The sequence below is a fragment of the Sinohyriopsis cumingii genome, chromosome 14, assembly GCF_028554795.1.
Source record: "Sinohyriopsis cumingii isolate HCF-2022 chromosome 14, ASM2855479v2, whole genome shotgun sequence".
In the NCBI taxonomy this organism is placed as follows: domain Eukaryota; kingdom Metazoa; phylum Mollusca; class Bivalvia; order Unionida; family Unionidae; genus Sinohyriopsis; species Sinohyriopsis cumingii.
The window spans coordinates 16992823-17016988 of NC_142974.1; the positions used below are offsets into that span (position 1 = coordinate 16992823).

General features: G+C 35.6%; 1 protein-coding gene across 1 annotated transcript; it reads left to right on the top strand.

Moving 5' to 3' along the window:
- Nucleotides 1–1293: 1293 nt before the first annotated feature.
- Nucleotides 1294–17133, top strand: LOC149783333 (protocadherin gamma-A2-like). Its single transcript, XM_089933095.1, has 14 exons — nucleotides 1294–1505; nucleotides 1950–2068; nucleotides 2834–3029; nucleotides 3452–3610; nucleotides 3961–4101; nucleotides 4493–4615; nucleotides 9680–9862; nucleotides 12172–12356; nucleotides 12759–12984; nucleotides 13850–13987; nucleotides 14348–14768; nucleotides 15165–15185; nucleotides 16157–16200; nucleotides 16642–17133. The coding sequence occupies exons 3-14, from the start codon at nucleotides 3008–3010 to the stop codon at nucleotides 16728–16730; spliced, it is 1752 nt and encodes a 583-aa protein (XP_089789221.1). The 5' UTR covers nucleotides 1294–1505; nucleotides 1950–2068; nucleotides 2834–3007; the 3' UTR covers nucleotides 16731–17133.
- Nucleotides 17134–24166: the final 7033 nt, after the last annotated feature.

Genomic DNA, 24166 nt, shown 5'->3' on the forward strand with positions numbered 1-24166 from the left:
GTATAAATTGTTGTAGTAATCGTAATAGATTTAGTAGTATCAATTGTTGTAGTAGCAGACGCGTTTGTCCGTCTGTCCTTCTTGAACAGTCTACAACTCTTATACTACTATGCTACTTCATCGATTCATGAGAAACTTGCTATGGGACTGGATCCTCGGATAGCTTTTGTAGCTAGTCGAGACCTGGTCGATTTGGCCTCATTCTCAGGATTAATAATAAAAGTTCATTTTAAATACTAACTGCGCTCTAAATCTAGTGCCAGAATGTTTTGAATGAAGGACTTTGCTAGGCGCAAAATACTGGGTCCATGTGGCTCATTTTCCTTATTTATTTACAGTTTTTTTTTTTACTAAAACATTTCCATCCTTCCTTTCGGGCTAAAATTGGGTCACTGTAGCCTTCATTCCATGACATAGCTGAATTTGATTACAACTTTGTCCGAACTCTAATCCTGGCTACAATTTCTCTCAATGTGCACCTTAGGACAAGCACGTAAACACTGGGATAGGCCCACGAATAAGTCCTACACTTGTAATGATATTGACTGAAGTTTTAAGGCTGATATCAAATATTCATTAAAAGTTGCTCTTATTTGCAGACACTCCCGTCTGCACATATCGGCTGACATATCGAATTCCTGTTTTAATTTTCTTATTGAACCTGTGTTATAACTTTCTTAACACGTGTTATAAACGAACCATTAGCCTTGCGAAAATAACTGAGAAAGAAGGATATATCAACATACGAAAAATGCAAATTGTTAAGATTGTTTTCGTTAAAGTTATATAACCAATAATGTGAAATAAATGTTTAAAATCGGAGAGTAGAGTGAAATGTTCCTACAAATGTATCTGAAATTATGGATAATGAATTTATCTAATCAGGTATGGACAGTGTATTTAATTAAATTATTTGATATCATTTAAGTATGGAAAGTAAATAATAGTTAATTATCTGATATAATGTAAGTATGGACATTGAATCTAATTATCTGATTTAATGTCTTTAATTATTCTCCTAGTATGAACAAAAGATGTTTGGCATGTATACTTGATTCATTGGTTTAACCATAATGATCTGTAGTAAGATACCTTCCTTTGTAGCGATATGACTGAAAAATTGTTAAAGCTACGTTAAAAATCCAAATCACATCACAATCACATCCTTTGTTGACTATGTTTCGCTAACCAAGTGTCGAACGGTGAACTATCCGGAACTGGAAATTGTTTGTGGGCATGCGCATTGGAGCTAAGGGTGATAATTTTAGGCGCTACGATCAGTAACTCCGTTGTCACCATGAAACCCTCTGTACACACTTACCGGTATTTCTTGTCACTGTTGAACTACCGTCGGCTGGATGATTCATTTGGCGATATGTACATAATATTTCTAGATCACATTCTGATTCTGTGTTTGACGAATTAAAAGTCTATGTGGAACAGCAAGACCCACTGTCCTATGGACTTTTGATTTTCGAGCTCGATATGGCTACTACCAAATATCGGTAAGTGTCTAAGCTGTGCTCACGTATCTTCCGGAAAGATTTCCACATTTTACTAAACAAGTGACATCAGCTCCACAAATTGTCCATTAGTAACAACAAATATTTCAAAGTTTGATTTAATCGAAATAAATCTAGGTCACTTTGGCTTTTTTTTCGGCTTTTGCTTATAACTTAAAGATTATATATGTGTTCTGCATTTCGTATTTGTTTTATTCATTTGTATCTGCTTGTAATGAAAATGCGTTAAAGACGTAATCTGTGTCACACACGTAAACTTGGTTGCAATGACCTCTCGCTTCAGTATATTGAACATTCTTGAAAAGACACTGACATCTTGTCAGTTCTTATTCCCTACACGGTCTTAAGTTGTGAATCATGTTTAAGTATGAAAAATAAAATCCTACACACAGTTCTTATTTATTTATTTATTTATTTATTTATAAGGTTACGCAATCAACGTTTTGTCCAACAGCGCCGGGTTTAATTACGAATCCACACCTTCCTATACCCTCACGGTTACCTGTACAGATATTAATCAAGAATCGGCGAGTGCCTCCACACAGGTTACCATACATTTATTTTTGTGTACAGACAGTTATTTCTCCTCTAATGTATTTTCATTTAGTCCGATCAAACGGAAACAGTGGCACAAAAGAGTTAGAAATTTTCACGTCATGAAATTTACCAGAATTCTGATTTATACAAGTTCATGCAACTCTATTTATGAAACATTTAATTTAAGTTACAATTTGAAAGAAAGGAAGGATATACGACGAACAAGGAAAGCATTGAAAAAGAGAAAAATACCTTGAAAAGGTTGATAAAAGAAGACAATTGTTTTTCCTGTTAGCCTCTCTCTCTCTCTCTCTCTCTCTGATCTATGTGTCATTGTATACAGTAACTATAAAATAAATAACATTGTGATAAATTGAATATTACTTTGATTATTAAAATTTAATAGCGGTAATCAATATTTGATATCAAGCTTGCTCATTGAAATTGGCATATATTTACAAAGAAGTTTACGTATAAGTTGATCAGTAAAATGGGGGGGGGGGCTGTTTCCGGAACAGAATGTAAGCGGAAACCAGAACATTGTTGTTACAAAAATACACATATTCCCAGGAATACAAGAAGTGAACCTTTCAAACAGATAATCAGCATCATGTTATTTCGTCTCAATCCATCAAGTAGGAAGAAGGAGAACATCCTGCTAAAATGGGCCAAAATATTTGTACATCTCATGATGCTACACATTATGAATGTTCAACATTTAGATAAAAATCCTTATTTCTTTTGCACTCTGAATTATTTCGATTGTATTTCAGGTTGACGTAAATCCAGACCAAGCTCCAACAATAACCAATCCACCTAGTGCCGTGAAAATCAGTGAAAATACAGTATCATTAACGTCATTGTATAATTTAACTGTCATCGATCCCGAGAACGATCCCATATACTGCAATTTGACAAAAGTAAATCCCGATTCAAATTCATTTGCAATGTGGATAGACACACCTTCAGGTAATTAATATGAAAGAAATGGAGTGCGTGGAGAAAGACAAGACAGAATATTCATCAAGTAATTTTTCAATAAAGATAATTCAGCATCTTAAATAATAATGTATTCAGCATCTTAAATAATAATGTATTCAGCATCTTAAATAATAATGTATTTGCTACATAACATTGGCAAAAGTTAAAGAGAAGCGTTTGCGTGGCGGGGTTGCGTGGGGTGGGCTTTGTGTGTTTCCTGCCAATGTTTTCAGGTAAGACCTCCATGCACAATTAAATGATATTTTCCCGAAGAAAACAAATATTTAGATTGGGTTTACGTTGTAGAACTTAAGATATACCTCCAAGTTACATTGATGTTTTTATTATTATTATTATTATTATTATTATTATTATTATTATTATTAATTGTTTGTTCCTTCTGTTGCAAGTTTACAGATTTTACTTGCTTGGCGGCCAAAGTTTGGATTACGAAACTGTGCCAATATACACTCTGAGATTTGCTTGTTCCGATAGTTGGGGTACCTCGACATCCACACTCATAGTAGAAATAATTCCAAACAAGTACCCAGTCTTTTCAAATCTACCAGGTTAGTTACTATCCAATTACATGGTCACACATTGCTATATGCAAGCTATTGTAATAATCAATCTTTCATTTGACGCTGGGTATAGAAAAATGTTCCGATGAAATAGTTTATTATTATTATTATTATTATTATTGAATGGACACTATATAATTAGAAATATGCATTAAAGGTATGTTTCAAAAGCTTAAATGTAGTTTTAGTACATTACGAAATCGTATATGCATATTGATCCCAATTTACTTCCTTATAGATATGAGAGTTGTACAAATTTTATTATCAAATTATGCGAAAGCGTCAGATAGCTTTACCGTTACACACAGAACAACCAAATTTTTTCTTTACAACACTAGGCACAGCTACGCTTTCGGCGAGCACCACTTGCGTAGGAACGTCAATATTTACCGTCACAGCTACTGACGTGGACAGCACGGTATTGACGTATAGTATTGAAGTCAGTAATCCATCAACTAGTATATTTCAGATAAATTCAGGTAAATATATTGCATAGCTAGTAATCTATCATATAGCCAGTAAGCAATGAACCAGTATATTTCAGAAAAATTCAGGTAAATATATTGTATACACAGTAATCCATCCACCTGTATATTTCCAGATAAATTCCGATAAATATACTATTTTTACTCTTTAAATAATTCTACATTAGTTTATATCATATATTATGCATTTATGTACATTTTTGTACATTGAAAAGCACAAAGAGTACGGTGAAAGTAAAATCTATATTTTAAACTGATTTGTCTTTAAAGCTTTTTCCCAACCGTTAAAATATTTATTTATGAATCGTGCAAGTGGCAAAGTCTCTAGTGTATCGTATAATATGCTTGTTTCACCTTTCTTCAAACACTGTAACTTTTCCTTCAGCCACAGGTGTGGTGACCAATACACAACACCTGAAATACGTGCTCATTTCCGTGTATTATTTGACTATCAAAGTAACAGATGGAAAAGACAGCACTAATGGAACATTAACACTCAGTTTAACAAGTAAGTAGTCTTACACAAAGCTCAACATCACCATAGCTTTTGTTGTGCGTGTGCGTGTCTATAAGTCCTTGCGTCCCATTATTTCCTAGAATGACCTCATGTTACTTTAAAGGAGGGAAGTTTCTAAAGAACAATTGGTCTCAGAGTCTTGTTATTTGCTATGTGGATACATCGTGGTATGAGCAACAACATGTTAGAGAATCAGTCTGACACTAGGGTCATGTACACTTATTCACAATGTTCATAATGTTTACTGGAATCGTATTTTTTGTATCAATTTGAATCTTATTTTTTGTATCAATTTGAATCGTATTTTTTGTATCAATTTGAATCGTATTTTTTGTATCAATTTCATCAGTTAGTGATCAATAATAAGTTTCATTATAATGTCTTAAATGATGTTGACGTAAATATTTTAGGGCATGTATAAATTACTGGAAATTTGCAAGGCTTGACAATTTGTAAATGCGTTGCATATTTAGATATTTTGCATTCCTCTGAAACAGTTGATCTTCTGTAATTAAATGCAAACACGTAATAGATCAAATTAAACACATTAATTTTGTTGAAAGCAGTTTCTTGCGCTTAAACTACTTTCCTTAGCTTTTTTTTTTCCTTCTAAACAATTAGACTTGTGCTAATCAATTAAGCAACGTAAACGTTTCTTTAGTCTTATGTCCTGGTTAACAACTGAAGATTTTGAACCTTTCAGCACATAAAATATGCTTGTCACGGGTAAAAAGAATATGACCAAAATGGTGTATTGCGCCACTGCCACATAACGTGTAGGTCGTAACTCTGAGGAATATTCGTCATAGAAAAGAAAAGCTGCTGTTCAGGTCATACCTATCAAGAATACTCGACCTGGTCCTGGTCACTCTTTCTCGGTTTTTCATTTGTTGTGTTTTATTTTGATTCAATTTGTGCTCAACAGAAACAATAAATCTTGCTTTTAAAAGGAGAATGGAATAAAAAGAGAGACTACTTGTGATTTCGGGGCCATAAACGGCCAGCAGGCTTTTGAAACTAGTCAGCGGAAAACCAAGACGATAGGTGCGATTTCATATTTGTATGGGAGTACAATACAACATTCAAGATTCGTTTAAATGTAATTTGATTTATAATTTATTGAAAAGTAGTGTGGACAATAATACTAAAACTATCATAATGTTACAGCATTATCGACGTAGAAATAAGCAATGACGTTTCCATGGGTAACGAGGTTTCCATAGGCAACGAGGTTTCCATATTATGGTAGCACAATCTCTTATTAAATATTAAAATATTCGAGAAGCGCACCGACCTTGATCCTCTTAACAATCTCATGTACTAGGTGACGCCCGTGCTGCACGCGTATCGAAAATAGGAATAAAGGTGTTCACGACATCAGTTTTTTTTTCTCTCCGAAGAACACATTAATACAATATGGATTATTCTCTCATACTATTATTTGAATGCATTAAGTTTTGACTTTATTATTAGATAGTATATAATGTCAAAGTTGTGTTTGATGACACGCTTGTCTTTTACGCCATATTCTTTCTTCCAAGGAGAGACTTTATTTAAATTAAGAAAATACGGTTTGAACATCTTGTAATTTTGCTTAGGCTACTTTGTACAATAGTGATGGAGGAAACTCTAATCACTTAGTCCACCGGGGGCGGGGCGGGGGGGGGGAGGGAGCATACTATATATTGCTAGTCACAATGAAAAGGTTGCATAGCATCTCATCTACTCTTGAAACGTAGCCCAAAATGTCTACTCCAAACATGCATCCCTAAACCTCTACTCACTCCTGACAGATACTCAAACATCTACTCCCAATACATGTACTTAAACATCTACCCATACACGTACTCCGCAAAAACTACTCCTAATGTGTACACCAAAAGCATCTACTTCCAGCACGTATTCCCACGTCGACTTCCAAAGTATTCCCCAAGACGTCTTCTCCCAGCACATACTCGAAATAATAATAATAATAATAATAATAATAATAATAATAATTATTATTATTATTATTATTATTATTATTATTATTATTATTTATAATGTATAATATTTACAACTTTATTAACAACGGAAAGGAGGACTTCTGGATAAAATCAGTGGCTCCACGAATGAAATGAAGAAGCATGAGTAAAGAACCTATAATTGCATGTTTATGGTTTCTATTACACCCTAAACAGGAATAGTAAAACTTGGAATATACAATTAATTATGAAACAAAAAGTGTTGCATTACTTGATACGATACTGCCTGTACGCACAACACTACTTGGTACAATACTGCCTGCACGTACGAGATTACTTGGTACATGTACAATACTGCATAACCATATGGCACACTGGACACTCGTCCATGATGATTCACGGTGACTGTTGCACAATAATACAGTTAATAGTGTTATTTTCTTTAAATATATCATAGTACACCAGACATGTTAGGAGAAGTCTAAAATGACGCAATAGGCCGCATTGAGGTACATACGTAAAAATCAGTTAAGACTGGACAATTTTCTAGCAAACGGCCTTATAATAGACGATTTGAGAGGAAACACACTAGAACTAGTGTTGATCATTTGCTTCTATTTTGGGACAATATTTTTTCTTCTTCCGCGTTTCGTTCAAAATCAGTTTATGTATTCCATGCTAGAATATATATATATATATATATATATACATTGCTCCTAGAACATGTGCTCGAATGTGTCATTTTCTCGTGACAAACACCGTTGTTCCTTTACCTGTATGGACGCGTCAATAAATATTGATTTTGCTGATTAAACTACATCAAGAACATAATTTATAGTGATTATATAACGTGCCAATTGACTTTTAATTGCAAATATTGGTTTTGCATTTCTTTGCACATTTATGCCAAGTTATCGTGTGCGTGTGTGAGTGTGTGTGTGTATGTTTATGTGAGAGAGAGAGAGAGAGAGAGAGAGAGGGAGAGAGAGAGATTTTGATTTGTAACGTAGCTTTAACAATTTTAATAATATCGGTACGATGTCTGCATTGTGGCAGTTGTTAGTGATGTTTAGCACTGTGCTTCATGCCGCATTCATGTAGAATCATGCCCCACCCAGCTGCATCCTGTCACCAGCCAGATCAGTCCTAACACTAACATCGTAATGCTGAGCGCCGTGCTAGGCAGATGCAAGTACTATTTTTTTATATAAGATTTTGGTATAATTCGGATGGGTTCAAACCCGCGACCTCCAGTACCCGAGGTGGACTCTCTAACCATTAGACCACCAGAGTGGCAGTATTTAATTATTTAACATCTTGCTATCAGACTGTATATATCCTCCCACCTTTGGTACTGTTTGTCTTATTCATTTTTCAGTGTTTCTTCTCAGTTAAAAATTTTTACTGCAAAAGCACGAAGCGAATGGTTTAGTATTGCGTTATGTGGTAAGGCTTCTATGAGTTCGAGGGTAATCAGGTCAGTTTCTACTCTGAAATATCTGTCAAACTGGACTATAGTTCCTTTAAGGCTGCTTAGTTAATGTAGGATGAAATGTATCTGCAATTCTACTCAATTTCAAAGTTCCCGTATGGTTGAGACTGCGTCAGGTGGAAAGATCCTGCTCGAGATCTTTCCGAGACTCATAGTCAGTTTTGAAGTGTTTCAACATTGACTTTAGGGGATCTTTGAAGCCTTTCTTCAGTCCACCCTGAGAACGTTTTCAGTCCTTTAGCTTACCACAGAAGCTCTATGTTTGGTGGTCGCTCTTTGACATCCTGGTTGGATTGCCTACCCATCTCATTTGTGATTGCTTCTGCAGTGCCTGAATGCTTGTAATGCCTGCCAGTATAAGGACCTAAATTTTGGGATCCTATCCGAACATAATATATTCAAGAGGTTCCTCGGCCAACTCATGTGAAAATGTTGCAGCTTCTTGGCTAGACGTCTGATTTTGCATGAATGGTGGATAACATGGTGGTTTTGTAGACATTCAGTTTTATGATACTTCTATGTCTAATGAAGCGCACGCTCTACAGTATAAAATGGCGTTATGTTTGGCATTATATATGTATTTTGCTTCTGGTCTTAAGGTTGGAGATTATTTGGGGTTTTAAATAGGCATTCACCCTCATTATATCTGACTGATAACAACACTTAGACTCCGGACTAAAGAACATTTTTTCTGAGGTAGATGTAAGTGTACTATTTGGTCTGTTGGTTGTACTGATTTAGGGTGAACTCGCTGAGAAAATGGTTGCAAACAGGAGCACAAACTCCAGGTAACGTCCCGTTTATTTAGGTAATTTCAATCATTTTCAAGTGAGTAACTGTCTCATCTTATATCCCGCAAGCATTATTATTATTATTATTATTATTATTATTATTATTATTATTATTATTATTATTATTTGTTTTGAATATTTAATCTATTGTGTACTTCATTTTAGTTTATGATTGATATTGTACTTCAGATTGTTTTCGCTCGCAAACAAAATGTTTACGAGCATTTGTTAAAGACCACGTTTATTTACAATTCGACTGGTTTTTTTCGTTGGGTTGTTTCACATTCTGCTACGATAAAGGTGATGTGAAAATGACTATAAATAGGGATTGAATGGCAAATAAGTCATTTCTTTTTAATTGTGTATGAATCCATTTGTAACCAGACTATACAGCTGTGTTGTTGCAATCAGTCATGATTCTTGAGGAATTATTGATTTAAAATATTTATCTAAATTACTAAAGTATCCATTGACTTTCGGATTACTTTGGCTTTATGTGAATTTATTCAAGAATATTCTGGATTTCAACATTGTTTAGATCAGGACATTTAACAATATTTGTATTCTTTCGGAACATACTATATTTGGGGCTTTTTATAAGACATTTAGGAGTTTTGGGAATTTAAATCACAATATTGTAAGTGTTTTTTCTTTTAATTTTTCGTTTTGTATTGTTGTGAAAAGGAACTTCTTGTTTAACTTAACTTGTTTGTTGCACCTTCTTCCTGTTACATCTTTTAAGTTCTAGAGTTGTAGCATATTATTATTATTATTATTATTATTATTATTATTATTATTATCTTTGTAGATGTCAATACAGCGCCAACAATTCAGAACCTAGATAGTTCAATCAGTGTCCTGGAGACAACGGCGTCCGGAAGTGCAATTTATACATTAGTCATAGTAGAACCAAATGCTGGTGATAATGTGACGACCTCTTTTTCCGTCTCCCCGGCAGACAAAACAAGTCTCTTCAGTTTTGATTCTACAAGTAATCTCTCTCTCTCTCTCTCTCTCTCTCTCTCTCTCTCTCTCACACACACACACGTACGATGGCCATTTACGTTACACTATGCACTTGTATAAATGTATATTGTTTGTGAATAGATTATAGCTACAGGCAAGATAGAATCATTAAAGTCTTGTAGGAATAATAGAGGAAACAAATAAGAAAGGAAATTGATGAGAAGATCGAGAGAGAAAGAAGAAAGGAATAAAAGACTTTTGCAGGAAAGAAATATAAAAAGAAAAACATAGAAGTATAATTGTTCATGAACGATAAATGGTTACAGTCAATTGAAAGGTAATGACATGCATCAATTAGAATTGCCGATTAAAAGTGATACAATTTTAATCTGCAATTCTAATTGGGGCATGTAATTTTTCTCAACATGGATTACAATGTGATGTTTTTAACTTATGGTAGGCATTCATTTTCTGATCACCTCTAGCAATAATTTCATCAAAATTAGGAGAAATAATACAACAATTACTGCAAACAGTTTAAGCATATTACGAATACCAAAAACAAAATAATTCTTTCATAAAAAGCTTGATAATCACTTTTTGTATTAGTATAAGTTTGCTGATATTCCTGGTCATGCGATAATCTTTAAAATTTTCACCTGTACTGAATAAAGAATAAAATTTGAAAAAATGAGTACAGTATGTAAATTTAAAACAAAAACCAATATACACCGAGTAAAGGTATTTTTATCCAATGTTGATTAGAAATAAATCAAAAGAAGTAATGGATTGGAGAAACATACATATACTATCCAAACTAAAGCAGAAATTATCATAAGGAACTAATGAAATGGAAACAAAACACTGGACGTTTTCACACTTAAGAACCCTCCAAATTAATTAATTGCTTTTTTAATTGCTGCCTCATAAAGAGCTGCGTATGTTGCACTAGGCACAAAATGAAAGTAGCATTTGCCTCTGCTAGGTCGAGGTATAAATGGTACGTTTCCATGGTACGAACAGTGCTCTCTGTCTCCTTTACTATAGCTGGTTTCATCTCTACTAAACAACCGAGGCCATAGTGATAAAAAGACAATCATTGCATCCCGAAGGGAATAAAAAGACAATCATTGCATCCCGAAGGGAATCCTTGTTTATTCAGTTAGTAAAAAAAATCATAAGAGTTTAATTACTTTGCAATAAGTTTTGTTGAAATTTTTTGTTGATAGTTTTGTAAATGAATGTGTACATTCCAATTTCTTACGAAAAATATTTTTAAGAAGCACACCACTATTTATGTTGCACGAACAAACCGGTTGGTTCATAAGAGTATTTTGGGACGATACAGTTTACTTGCAAAATGAACAAGCGTTACAATTATTCTATAAAACTACTCCAGACGATTGTACAGCTAGTATATGAATCTTTAATGGCACTCCTTTATTAGCAAATGACTGTGTTGTCCGAGTCTGAATAATGTACCAATCTGGTGGCCTAGTGGCTAGAGCGTCCACTTTGGATGTGAGAGGTCGTGGGTTCGAACCCCTGCCGAGTCATACAAAACACTTATAAAAATGGTACTAACAGCTGACTCGGTAGGCACTCAGCATTAAGAGGTTAGTGTTAGGACTGGTCGGACTGGTGTCAGGATAATGTGTCTGGGTGGGACATCATGCTACATGCTCGCGGCTTGATGCCCCAATGCTAGACATCACTACAAATTGTAACGATATGACTGAAAAATGGTTAAAGCTACGTTAAAAGAACAAATCACACTGAATAATATATGTCCCAAAATATTGAATAAATTGCACAATCAATCATAGACTTACCACATAACCTCAACGTTTTCAAAATTTGAATACATCGGATATGTCTATTACTAGTGCTCAGCTGCCGATACATTTCTGTTCTGTTCTGTTCTGAGACACTTTTTCAAAGAGTCTGATTTTCTTATAATATTTCGACTTGAATAATAACGTTGCATACATACCATTTGTTGAAAGGGAACAATCAACCATCACCTGCCGCCTTTATATGGCCACATAGTTACATATTTTCCAGTCCTTTGATTTGGTCTATCAATAATGGTAATAGTAGGTGCACATGTTGCGTGATAGTTGAAGAGAAAGGATTACGAGACTGACCTATTACGGGATGTTAATGGTAGAGATATAGATCTTTAACAATATGTATTCGAATCTAATGGATCTCTCTCTCTCTCTCTCTCTCTCTCTCTCTCTCTCTCTCCAACCACCCATTTCTTTTCATTTATATATCATTTCTAAGTTCGAAGATAGTTTGACTAAACTATATCGTACATGCTTATTTCAGCTTCAAAACTTAGCGTAAGTGGTACTTTTGATTATGAGACACAAAGTTCCTTCACGATAAAGTTCACCGTCACAGACGGCAAAGCCAGCAGTGGACCATACACACTCACCATTACCATCAGAGATGAAAACGAGGCCTGCTTTTTTGACAGATCTAAATATTTTACATCTACATATGAGGCATCGGTAAGTTTTTGAAGTTATGTTCAATTTGAATGGTACTGTATAGTTATTAATTTGGCATAATAAGATAACAAATATATTTTCCACTGTAAAATTTTTGAATCCGGCTAGCTTTATCCTGCATATATTTTCACTTTTTAATAATGATGCAAATAAGTTCATTTGTAATCATCATGTCCCACCCAGTCTTGTTAATCCGGGGTTCGAACCCATGACCTCCCGCATCCGAGGCGGACGCTCTAACTTTTAGGCCACCGTAACGGTCATAAATTATCTGTATTGCAGTCATTGACTACGTTTTTTGACTATTTCTTTTTTGGGCACCTTTTAAGGAAATAACAATCATTTAATAAATTAAAGATGGTATACAGGCGCTAAATCTTTGTTAAATTGTTTATCTTCCAGTCGGGTTTGGGTTCAATGGATCCAGAATTTATTGTCAGTGACCAAGACAACGGAGACACCTACACATTGTCCATCCAAGCTTCAGCCAGTGGCTTCAATAATTATTTCAAAATCGATAGTACTTCCGGTATCATTACATTTGCCGTCGACTATAACGTGGACCAAGGAGCGTATCCGTCTAGCGGCACGCTTATTGTAATTTGCACAGACACTGGGAATGCGAAGGGTGAGTAAACGAATTTATTTATATTGCAGGGTATATTATATGCTTTGTTTTACCCTTTTTAATTCAGCATTTACAACTTAATGACAAAATGTTTGCAGAATAATAAGCATATAGTACGTTTTCTGATAATTCCACTCTGATATTTATTGTCTGATATTTACTGTGGCAAACCACAGCAATGACCTCAATTATTGAATCAGACATCTTTATGTAGCATTAAAGTCAGACATATTCGTGTAGCATTAAAGGTCAAGGTTGCGCTTTAAGAGCCTGATTTTTAGCGTCTGTTGTAGTTTTTGTTTTTTCTGTTTTCTAGTAGACATAAGGTGTTTTGACTGTTGGCTTCAATTATTCACAATGATTTGCAGTCGTGCTTAGGTTATGTTTCAATAAACACCTGTTCTGATAGGTACAACGTAGGGACTGTTTTAGTGCTTCACGTAGTCTACATTATGTTTGGACAGTGGCACACAAGAATCAATGTGAGTTTTGCAATTTACCGGCTAATTGATATGTGACTTAGCGGGCAATACCACACAGGGTATGAGTTAGTAGCTAAGAAATGGCTTTAATTTATTCATTTCACCTTTATGATAAGGAAATGGCAACTATCCAGCCAGCATAATTTAGTGAAAACGTCATTCATTTACACAATCACACATCTTAGTGTTTAACATGATGTAATACGGGTTCTAACCTTTTTCTCTCACTTTTATGTACTTGGATTAATGTGATACATCGAACTATCTATTATTTTATAGACACTTTGCACGGTTTCTGGAAACTTCCGATAGAATACCAAGTGCATATTTTATCCATGTCGAAAAATCCTGTAGAGCATTATAACTTTTTCAAAATATTTTAGGTACTGCAACGGTTAGTGTTTCCATATATGATACCAATGACAATGCTCCCGAATTTCCCCTGATTGCATACGTTCTATACCCAAGCCAATACACGCAACCATCAGATGTGATTTTATACTTGGCCGCCACTGATAAAGGTACGGGTTACATTTTCATAATACATGTATTATTTCAGCAGGGGTAGCAATATTTCATTCTTCGTGAAGTACTCAGCTAGTGGCAATATATGTTTTTAAACGTATATATATATATATATATATATATATATATATATATATATATATAAGATCATTGAATTAAACGATCAAGAATCAGAGGATCCTGTTGATAATAATGATGATAATAATTGTAATGAAGATGATAATGACAAATAAAATAATGCATTTGTTCCGTGTTTGCATACGTATCACGCATAAGTCATTTTCTTCTTTATTTCACATCACCATGACATTATATTGAATTACAAATTTATAAGAACATTTCTTCTATGTTTTAAGATTCTGGTGACAATGCTAAAATTACATACACTTGGACGGCACAGATGGGTGGATCTACTTACTATCAACTCACTGCAACGGGACGAATGTATGTCGCCAGGTCTCTGTCAGATCTGAGTTATGGTCAGTCTTATCGATTTGTTGTCCTGGCAGTCGATCATGGCAGCCCGGCTCTTACCGGCACTACGACTGTGGACGTTATATACAGAGAATCCATAACTACAACCACCACTTCTGCCACCAATACAACCACTACCAGCACTACTAAAGCTCCCACTTTCTTTGATTACCAGGCCAATATAGCTATGGTTGTTTTGATGAGTTTGATGGCTTTAGGACTTTTATCATTCCTGGCCTATTATTTATATAAATACTGCAAAACGCCGGGCGGCTATAAGATGAACTGCTGTAAAACACCGATGTAAGTATCCTTTAAAGACACTTGCTAGTACAAGTCTCATCAACATAACCCCTAAGAGCGCTGGAGTTTTGTATAAAAAATATATCTATAAATATGTAATAAATATATCAAGTCAAAATGATGGTTCCTATAGGAAGCTGTGATACAATAACAAAACAAATACACTTAAATAATTCACTAAAACACTGCAAAGTGAAAGTTCCAATTACAAAAACATGAAGGAAACAATATAACGGCTTAATATTTAAAGCATAAATGTTTTGGTATTAAATTTCATAGTCTTTATTTTTTGTGTGTCCTGTAGCTGTATCAATAAATAAAGCGATCGCAATGTTACAAGCTGAAATCAGTTGATTGATTATTCTATTTCAATCCATTTCTTTTACTTTATTTCAGAAACAAATCTGTTGCTCCGACGTAAGTTAATAATAATAATAATAATAATAATAATAATGCGTTATTATCTGTCCATTCCATTTCTTTATTGCAGCATGAGTTAGGCATTATAACAATCAACATATACAGCGAACATTATACTAAATGGAAAGTGTTTAAAAACTGTCTCTTACAACATCAGCGGGAAGACATTTTGTAGGACAATGATTTTATTAGATGAACATATAATTCTATCAAATAAACATTGATTATACGTAATTAACATTGATTATATGTAATTAACATTGATTATATGCAACGAACATTGATTATATGTAATTAACATTGATTATATGTAATTACCATTGATTATATGCAACGAACATTGATTATATGAAATGAACATTGATTATATGGAATGAACATTGATTATATGAAATTAACATTGATTTTATGAAATTAACATTGATTATATGAAATTAACATTGATTTTTTGCAAACATTGATTTTATGCAATGAACGTTGATTCGATGAAATTAACATGTTATTTGTGAAAATTCACGATAACCCTAAGCGTTTTAATTGAAAACACATATTTTAAGTTCATGTTTAAGACTACTGATATCTTATTGCAACTGATCAAGGTAGGTTTGAATTTAATAATAAATCTGGAGTTTTGTTTTCTTTTTCGTTCACAACAAGATTGTTGTTCGCTTATTGCCACATATTTCATGGAATTTGTCTTTAAAAATATAAAGTAATGTCAAATTATTTTACAGAGAGAAAGAGACAGAGTAGATATATGGTTAAATAATTAGATGTCAAAAGTTCTTTTTTCGCTTTTTTGTTATCGTTAAACACGAAATAGTAGCATCGACTACAACCATACGGATTATATTTTATCTACTGAATAAGATAAGACTTCTATTTATAGAATTGTATATATAGTTGCATGTGCTAGATGATACATACTTTTAGGGATGGTAACTTGCACATTTTTTATCACTTTTCAGAAACCCTGACCTGAAAAAGACATCTTTCGACTTTTGGAACGGAAGTAAGAACGCTTCATCTGCTTTGTTAATATTGTCTCGATGAATGCTGAAAGAAATGGCTCTTCTTAAATCAGAAGCAGGATTATCTATATTTATAAACTGGGGAAATGCTGTATTAACAAATAAAGTTGAGAGGATAAGTGTAAATGAAAGAAAAGCAACACCCTTATTCCTAGCATTACAATGGTAGTGCTGTCATAGCAAGTCGCTTTTAACGAGTTTGATCTAAACGTGTGTCATCTGGGAAAGGCTAAGGCGTTAAGCTACTGTTGAAACACAATCAAATCATGCAATGGTGGATATATTTTATTTGAAAACGAAATACAAATTGGAAGAAAATACATTTTGCGTATCTGTATCGATAGTGTTTCATAAATGCGTTTCATAATACAGAATATGGCAGTTTTATGAAATTTACTAGCCTGTACTTTCTTTCGTTTCAGCAAACGACACCAACTTCAAGTCAAAACCTTTCTCCGGAAAACGTTATTCAAATGAAACAAAAATACATATGCCGGCTCCAGTTCAATAGATCTCGTGATTCTTAATGTTTATTTTTAAGGAAGTGATGCCCCATCAAAAGACGAATTTGTCTGTCATACATATTGTTTTATAATTAGTACTTAAATTTCTTTTTAAATATGTAATACTAATGTCCTGTAATGTTCAGAGTATTTTATCAGCCAAGTGTTTCAATATAAAATACATATACATCGTTAAGGTTTACAGAATTACATAGCTTGCATTGTACAATGATGTTCATGATATTGATGAAATATCAGTAGTGAAGGGGGGCACTTTACCGTCAATGGGAATTAGCATTAAAAACACCCCTGGGCAAGATTACCGTCAAGGGAAATTTAACATGGAGAAAAATCGTGGGTCAGATTACCGTCAAGGGAAATTAACATGGAGAAAAAAAAATCGTGGGGCAGTTTAGCGTCAAAGGAAATTAAACAGGGTGGGCCTTTATAGCGTCAAAGGGAATTGAACATGGGATTTTTTTATATTTTTTTTTAAAAAAATTAAAAAATAAAAAAGGGGTAGGCAATGGAAAGGCTATCTCTTTTCGAGAAATATGGCTGGCCCTGAAAAGGGCCCTTGGTTTTTCTTCTTCTTCTTCTTCTTCTTCTGCTTCTAATTTCTTCTTTTTCTCAACCAACTTCTTCTTTTCTCTCCTACACTCTTTTTCTTCTTTTTTTTTTTCCTCCTCTTCTTTCTTCTCTTCCTCCTCTTCTTTCTTCTCTTCCTCCTCTTCTTTCTTCCTCTTCTCACTTTCTTCTTCTTTTTCAATTTTTTCGTTCCATTTTGTGACGATCGTGGATAAATACCTATGTATCTATAATCAGCTGAAATTCCTATGAAATCCCACTATCTATTTATAGCTCCAACTTGTGGGTTTTTCCTTTGGAAAATCCCACTATCTTTTTATAGCCTCAGCTTGAGTGACGTTCCTGTTTATGAATTCTAGTATATATGTATAGCTACAAAATGTGGAAATCCCCAAGTCGATATTTATAGTCTCGAAATTTCCAGCGTCAGTGACGTCACTGTACTGAACACTAGGGATAAATATCAACAGTGTTGCAAGTGGCTGACCTGAATGCACGCTACTGCAGGTAGGTAGGTAGAGTGTATCTGATAGGGATAAAGTGAGTTTTATACGGACAGAGACCAATAGACACACACAACGTACGCGCGCAGACACACACACACACACACACAAACACACACACACACACACAACGTACGCGCGCCGACATACTCACACACACACACACATACTCACACACACACACACACACACACACACAGAAACACACAACGTACGCGCGCAGACATACTCTCACACACACATAAACACACACACTATAAAATAGATAAAATTAGTAACTACTTACAATATCAACTTCTGTGACGATCGTGGATAAATACCTATGTATCTATAATCAGCTGAAATTCCTATGAAATCCCACTATCTATTTATAGCTCCAACTTGTGGGTTTTTCCTTTGGAAAATCCCACTATCTTTTTATAGCCTCAGCTTGAGTGACGTTCCTGTTTATGAATTCTAGTATATATGTATAGCTACAAAATGTGGAAATCCCCAAGTCGATATTTATAGTCTCGAAATTTCCAGCGTCAGTGACGTCACTGTACTGAACACTAGGGATAAATATCAACAGTGTTGCAAGTGGCTGACCTGAATGCACGCTACTGCAGGTAGGTAGGTAGAGTGTATCTGATAGGGATAAAGTGAGTTTTATACGGACAAACAGAGACCAATACACACACCCACACAACGTACGCGCGCAGACATACACACACACACACACACACACATACACACATACACACACACACACACATACAGAGGGAAGAGGAAAAAACAAACCCCAAATATACTATCAACACAGAAGGGAGATGATACAAACCCCAAATAAACTATCCACACAAACGTACGCGAACGCATACAAACCCCAAATATACTATCAACACAGAAGGGAGATGATACAAACCCCAAATAAACTATCCACACAAACGTACGCGAACGCATACAAACCCCAAATATACTATCAACACAGAAGGGAGATGATACAAACCCCAAATAAATTATCCACACAAACGTACGCGAACGCATACAAACCCCAAATATGCTATCAACACAGAGTGAAGAAGTAAAAGTTTTTTGAAAGCACCTAAGCCCTCACCTGCAATGACCAACTCTGCCAAACACCTACACCCCACCCCACCCCACCCCCACTCCCAACACTACAAAACCCATTTAACCCGTTATTTTATGGCATCAGTGTGTGATTTAGGAAACATCAAGACACAAAATAATGGAGGAATAGACTGACTATTGTTTACCGACTTGCATGCCTAAAGAGCGTGCGTGAAGGAAAACATCCTTCCATTTCAATTCTAACTAAAACATGATCCAGAGGGATAGAGATAGGTGAAAGGGCACAATTTCATAAAGTGTGAGTAGAAAACAAAACACGCCATCCTTATTATACAATGTCAAGACCAAGAGACACTTACGTGTTCTTTCTGGTCTATTCTCTTTTAGAAGGTAGTATGAAATTTCACATCAGGGCCAACGCATCGGCTCACATTGTCAATTTTTCCATTTCCATGTCTTTACTGGCACAAGTTCTTCATCATCTTCAATTTCTTCTTCTTCTGAATCCCTCTTCTCTGTTTCGTCTTGTTTTTGTTTATTCTCTTTTCTCGTAGGGCACTCTGAATTCCAGTGTCCTTTCTCCTGACAACGATATTAGGTATCTTGACTTTTGTCTCTCTTTCTTAGACGAAGCAGGTATTCTGGAGACAAATACCCATTTACCTTTGCAGATATAGCAAACTTCATTAGCACTTACACACTTTCGTATGACTCTCATCAAATCAACGACCAAAAGAGTAAGTTTTGTTGCCACTTTCGCATGTGAATTATGCTTTCGTATGACTTTTAGCAAATATTTGACCAGCAGGTCGATCTGTGCTGACTCTTCCATCTTTGATCGTTTGAGAGCGGAATGAATACTCTGACGCTAAGACACTCTCCTTATATACAGAGACCTGCTGCGTATGAAACCTAGTCAAATGTAATTTTGCAATAAGATGAAACGATTTCATTGAGGAAGTAAAAGGCAATGATGTACCGTATCGCCTCACACAAAACCTGAAGTGTTAGTTCAAATCCGTGTCAGCGATTTCGAAGACGACATAACTGGGCTTTAATCAATGCTCTCCATTTCTGCCACAAAACCACGAGTCCTGATTCACGCCAAAAGAAATTTCGTTCGGTCCATAAAAAATAGTATCACATCTGAGAAACGCAAAAACGAACTTCCAGAAAACTGAGAACGACGGCTTACACCTACAACGTAAATGTATGAGTTCAAGTAGTGCGTAAAACTTAGTCAAATTAAATTTTTATAGTCAAGACGAAACGATCTCTTTTCGAAGAAGAAAGCAGACACCAAACGACAATGGCGATCCGTGTCACACAACACTTTTCAAAATGTGTATGATCAGAGGTTTATTTAGCGATCTGCACGGTTAAATTAAATGTTGATGTATTTTGCAATAAGACGGACACAATTTCCATGGGATCGCCCATGGTACGATTGTTCGTGCATTAGTTTAATTTTTAAAAATATTTTTTTATATAAATCGCCTATAGGATAGACCCAGTAAAGCATGGCCATTCTCGTCACTGTCTGAATAGCTACTCAAGTCAATTCGAAGCGAACGCGGTAAGAAAATAAGTATAGCCAATGAAATGGCTTACAACGGGTGATGCATTGTTTTGTTCTAGGACTGTGTGGCATAATAATCCCTATGTTCTTGCGTTGTTACCATTACAGTGCAGACACTGAAATGTGAACTTACAAGCCCTCTTTGTGTGTGTGTGTTGTACCATTTCCTCTTACCACATAAAATACTGAGCGTCACAGTATTGGTTCGCGTTTTCAAGCTGACCATTTTTTTATATCTCACTTAAACATTTCGACATAAACACTCACACTCACATCGGTAGAATCAGAACAGACGTGTTACAGTATTAAGGGGCATGTTATCTTTTTTTTTCAAACCAATAAATTTGGGGTTTGTATGAAGTAAAGAACCGAAAGTACAGTGAAACTCAAGGATGATGACCCAATCTGTCTGTCTATTGATGCATGTATTTACTTAAGAAGAAATATGACCTCTAAAACACAAAGAGATACGGCAAGCATGATTAGATTAAACACAACGATGTTTTTCCTTCACGCCTGTGTAATTTAGAGTTTCAATCGTCTTTGAACACAAACTTGGTCTCCTTTTGTAGGGCTTGAAATGATAAAAAAAGCTGAAAAATCTTAAGCACTTTGCTATAGATAATTTCATCAACAGACTAAACAACATAAATACCGTTACAACAATAGAAAGCCTTAAATCTTCTATCAAAAAGAAATGCATGAAAAAAATTAAAGATTAACGATAACTAACCAATGAAACCGAATTTAACAAAGGCAATGACATGTGAAGAAATGCCTCTCACTTTGGAAAGGTAGGCGAATGTACTCTGTCATGCACCATCAACTTGAAAAAAATTATAAACAGAGAGAAACCTGAATTCAAAATTCAGTTGTTTTTTTTTTTTCTTCAAAATTATTTCGCTTCTTTTTTCTTTTTTTTGGAACAAATCTAAGCACTAATATAGAGTGGAAAAGGGAAAATGCACATACAAGCTTTGATATTTCTGAAAAAATGAGGGGATATTCCTAACGTTCATAACCACCTATATATGCTTGGACTTGTCTGTGACTTATCCACAAAACAAGATGTACATATTTCTGGTCAAGCTGCAAGTGTGTGCGTGTTTTTGAAAATGGTAAAAACTTGGATATACAATTTTCTCGTGACACTTATAAAGTGAAGAGTCTGTGCAAGTGTCAAAAGCCAAAGTCATATAAGTTTTGTATTTTGTACGGCTTGTAAAGATTTCCACTTTAGGAAATGTGAAGTATCACAAGTTATTATCACAAACAGAAGTGGAACATAGGGGCTTGCAAGAAAGAAAATAACCCAGACAGTTGGTGTCATCAAGAGTGCTAGAGACGGTACCCGAACTTGCTTGCTTGCTTACTTGAATTAAAGTGATTTTCGCTCTAATGGAGCATGTATCACTGGTTTAATAACGCACCGCGTGATTTTTAATTACTCCTGGGGAAGGAAAGAGAGCCTCATCCCCCAGGCTTTTATGTACTCACAGACTATTTTTAAATTTAGCCACTCAGGTGTAGGACTAACTAGTCCTTAACAACCTGACTGAAAGGCTTTACACATGAGTGGGAATTGTCTCACCACACACTCATTTTTCTGTCCGAGCGTGGTAAAGGAGGAAAAAGGTGCTCAGCAAGACAGCCATGGATGTTAAGTACTCACCAAAACGCTAGCCCGTACTTATTTCAAATCAAGTCGTGTTTTTTGCTAATCGACAATAATAAGTACCAATAATGTGTTAACCACCTGTGCAATTAGTTCAAATCTAACGAGTCTGTTAAATTTCCTAACATATCTGTCTAATATTAGTACTTAGTGTACATAAAAATAGCCATACTGATCTTATTTAAATTATTATGTCTAAGCGACATATACCAGTTTGGTCACTGTTATTTTTAAAAAGTTAAGTTTGTTGCAGTGTTCCAATGGGTCAAGTTTGTTTCGAGAATAGTTTAGTCAAGGAGGGATACCAAGCCAAATATGGTTCCTTATTTAATAAAAAGCAATCTTTTGGAGCCCTAAAAAAAGTCTGTTTTTTCTGTTAGAAGGTAACACGTCTCTCTTTTGCTTTCACGTTCTTTCCCGCACTCCTAGTCACATGATTCTTGATATCAGGAAATGCGTAGCCATGATGGGCGGTAATGTAAGCAGCGGCTTCTACCAGTTGACTGAGGGGGTATCCAGTGTAGGTTTGTCTGTAGAATTGGGGAAGAACTCTGACCCCTAATCCCATTGAGAAGGTCTTGGTTTAAAGGTGTCTAGAGATCTGTAGGCAACGTATTGTATGGCTCTGATAAACTGCCCTGCTATGTTGACGTCATACAATGCTTGATCTAGCCCCATTTCGGTGTACTTTTCAACGAGGGTCAGCGTCCCCCTCCTCCTCCTCAACCGCCTCAATTTCTTTTTCTGGTTCTGATACTAATTCTTCAGATAGTTTCAAATCCGCCGCTATGGTGTCTGTCGCTGTTATTGTTGTTGTGGTTGTTATTTCAGCTGAGATTGCCTGTAGTATCGGAGTGAGAAAAGAACGTAGTGCCTCCGATAATTACATTTGAGTTTGCCATACCGTTTGTCTAAGATAATTGGACCTTTGTTTTGCCACCACTCTTTCCGGGACGGGTTGTTTGTTAGGTATAGTCGGCTGTTGACTAGATGTTATTTGTGTTCTCGAGGTGGGTGGAGTGCTAACTGGCAGAAACCGTAAAGTGGGCAAACGACGTCAAAGAAGTCAAAGTACGTTGGAAAGGATATCCGACCAGTTATCATTCTTGGATCGACGCTTCGCACGTCATCGACTATAAAAAGAAGTGACCATCATTCCCTTTCAAACAGATTCAGCTACTGCGATCACTCCTTCACCCAATTCTTCTCTGCAAGATTTACAAAAACAACCCTTGTGGGTGTAGTGTGGAGAACGTGTGCCTAAAACGCAAATCGTCTTTTTCTGCCAAATCTTCGTGGTGTATTGTGTCATCGGGGCAGCCATCGCCAATTTGAGTTTGCAACAAGGAGACAAACAATTGTGGACCATTGTATTGAGCAGTTACATCGATTACCTGCTTCCCAATCCCTTCCTGAAATTCTCCTCGAACGGGAACCACGGGAACCTTGTGTCCAGTGTCAGTGCCAGCCACCACTCCAACAACAACTCCATTTTGGGCGGAGACACTCCTCTGACTTCCAGTATCGCCTCGGAGAGCCACAAAACTCTGGAATTATGAGCAATAACAGCCAATTTTACTTAACCTTACCCAGTGACAGTTCCACGGAGGTGTTTCCCAACAACACGTTGTGCTGTTACACGGTCAAATTACCTCAGACCATCCAGTTAGATCACGAAGCCCATTGGGAAGTGGTTTTAGTGGAAATCATTCACCCAACACAAATCAAAAACATCACCGAAAAGCAAAACACTTTCGAGGTGGAAATCCTGAATGCCCAATTGGAGGAAGAAATCAACAAAATCGGGTTTTTAGGGGACACAAGAGCAGCCAGCAATCCAGCCTTCATTATCTACACCTTGAAAATTCCTTCAGGTTATTATTTTAGTGGTGAACATTTGGTGGACACTATTGCGGACAGGTTCAACTTAGCCTTTGGCAAAGCACTGAACAGAGCCAAAAAAAGTGTGAAGATTGAGTACCATAAAGTGGCTCATCGTCTCGTTATCAAATTTCAAGATACGGACAC

Bases quoted from the DNA above. Each gene is read 5' to 3' on its own strand.
- LOC149783333 (XM_089933095.1), top strand. From the start codon at position 3,008: ATGTGGATAGACACACCTTCAG. The intron at 3,030-3,451 runs GTAATTAATATG...TTCTGTTGCAAG, and splicing joins GTGGATAGACACACCTTCAG to TTTACAGATTTTACTTGCTT. The intron at 4,102-4,492 runs GTAAATATATTG...CTTTTCCTTCAG, and splicing joins TATATTTCAGATAAATTCAG to CCACAGGTGTGGTGACCAAT.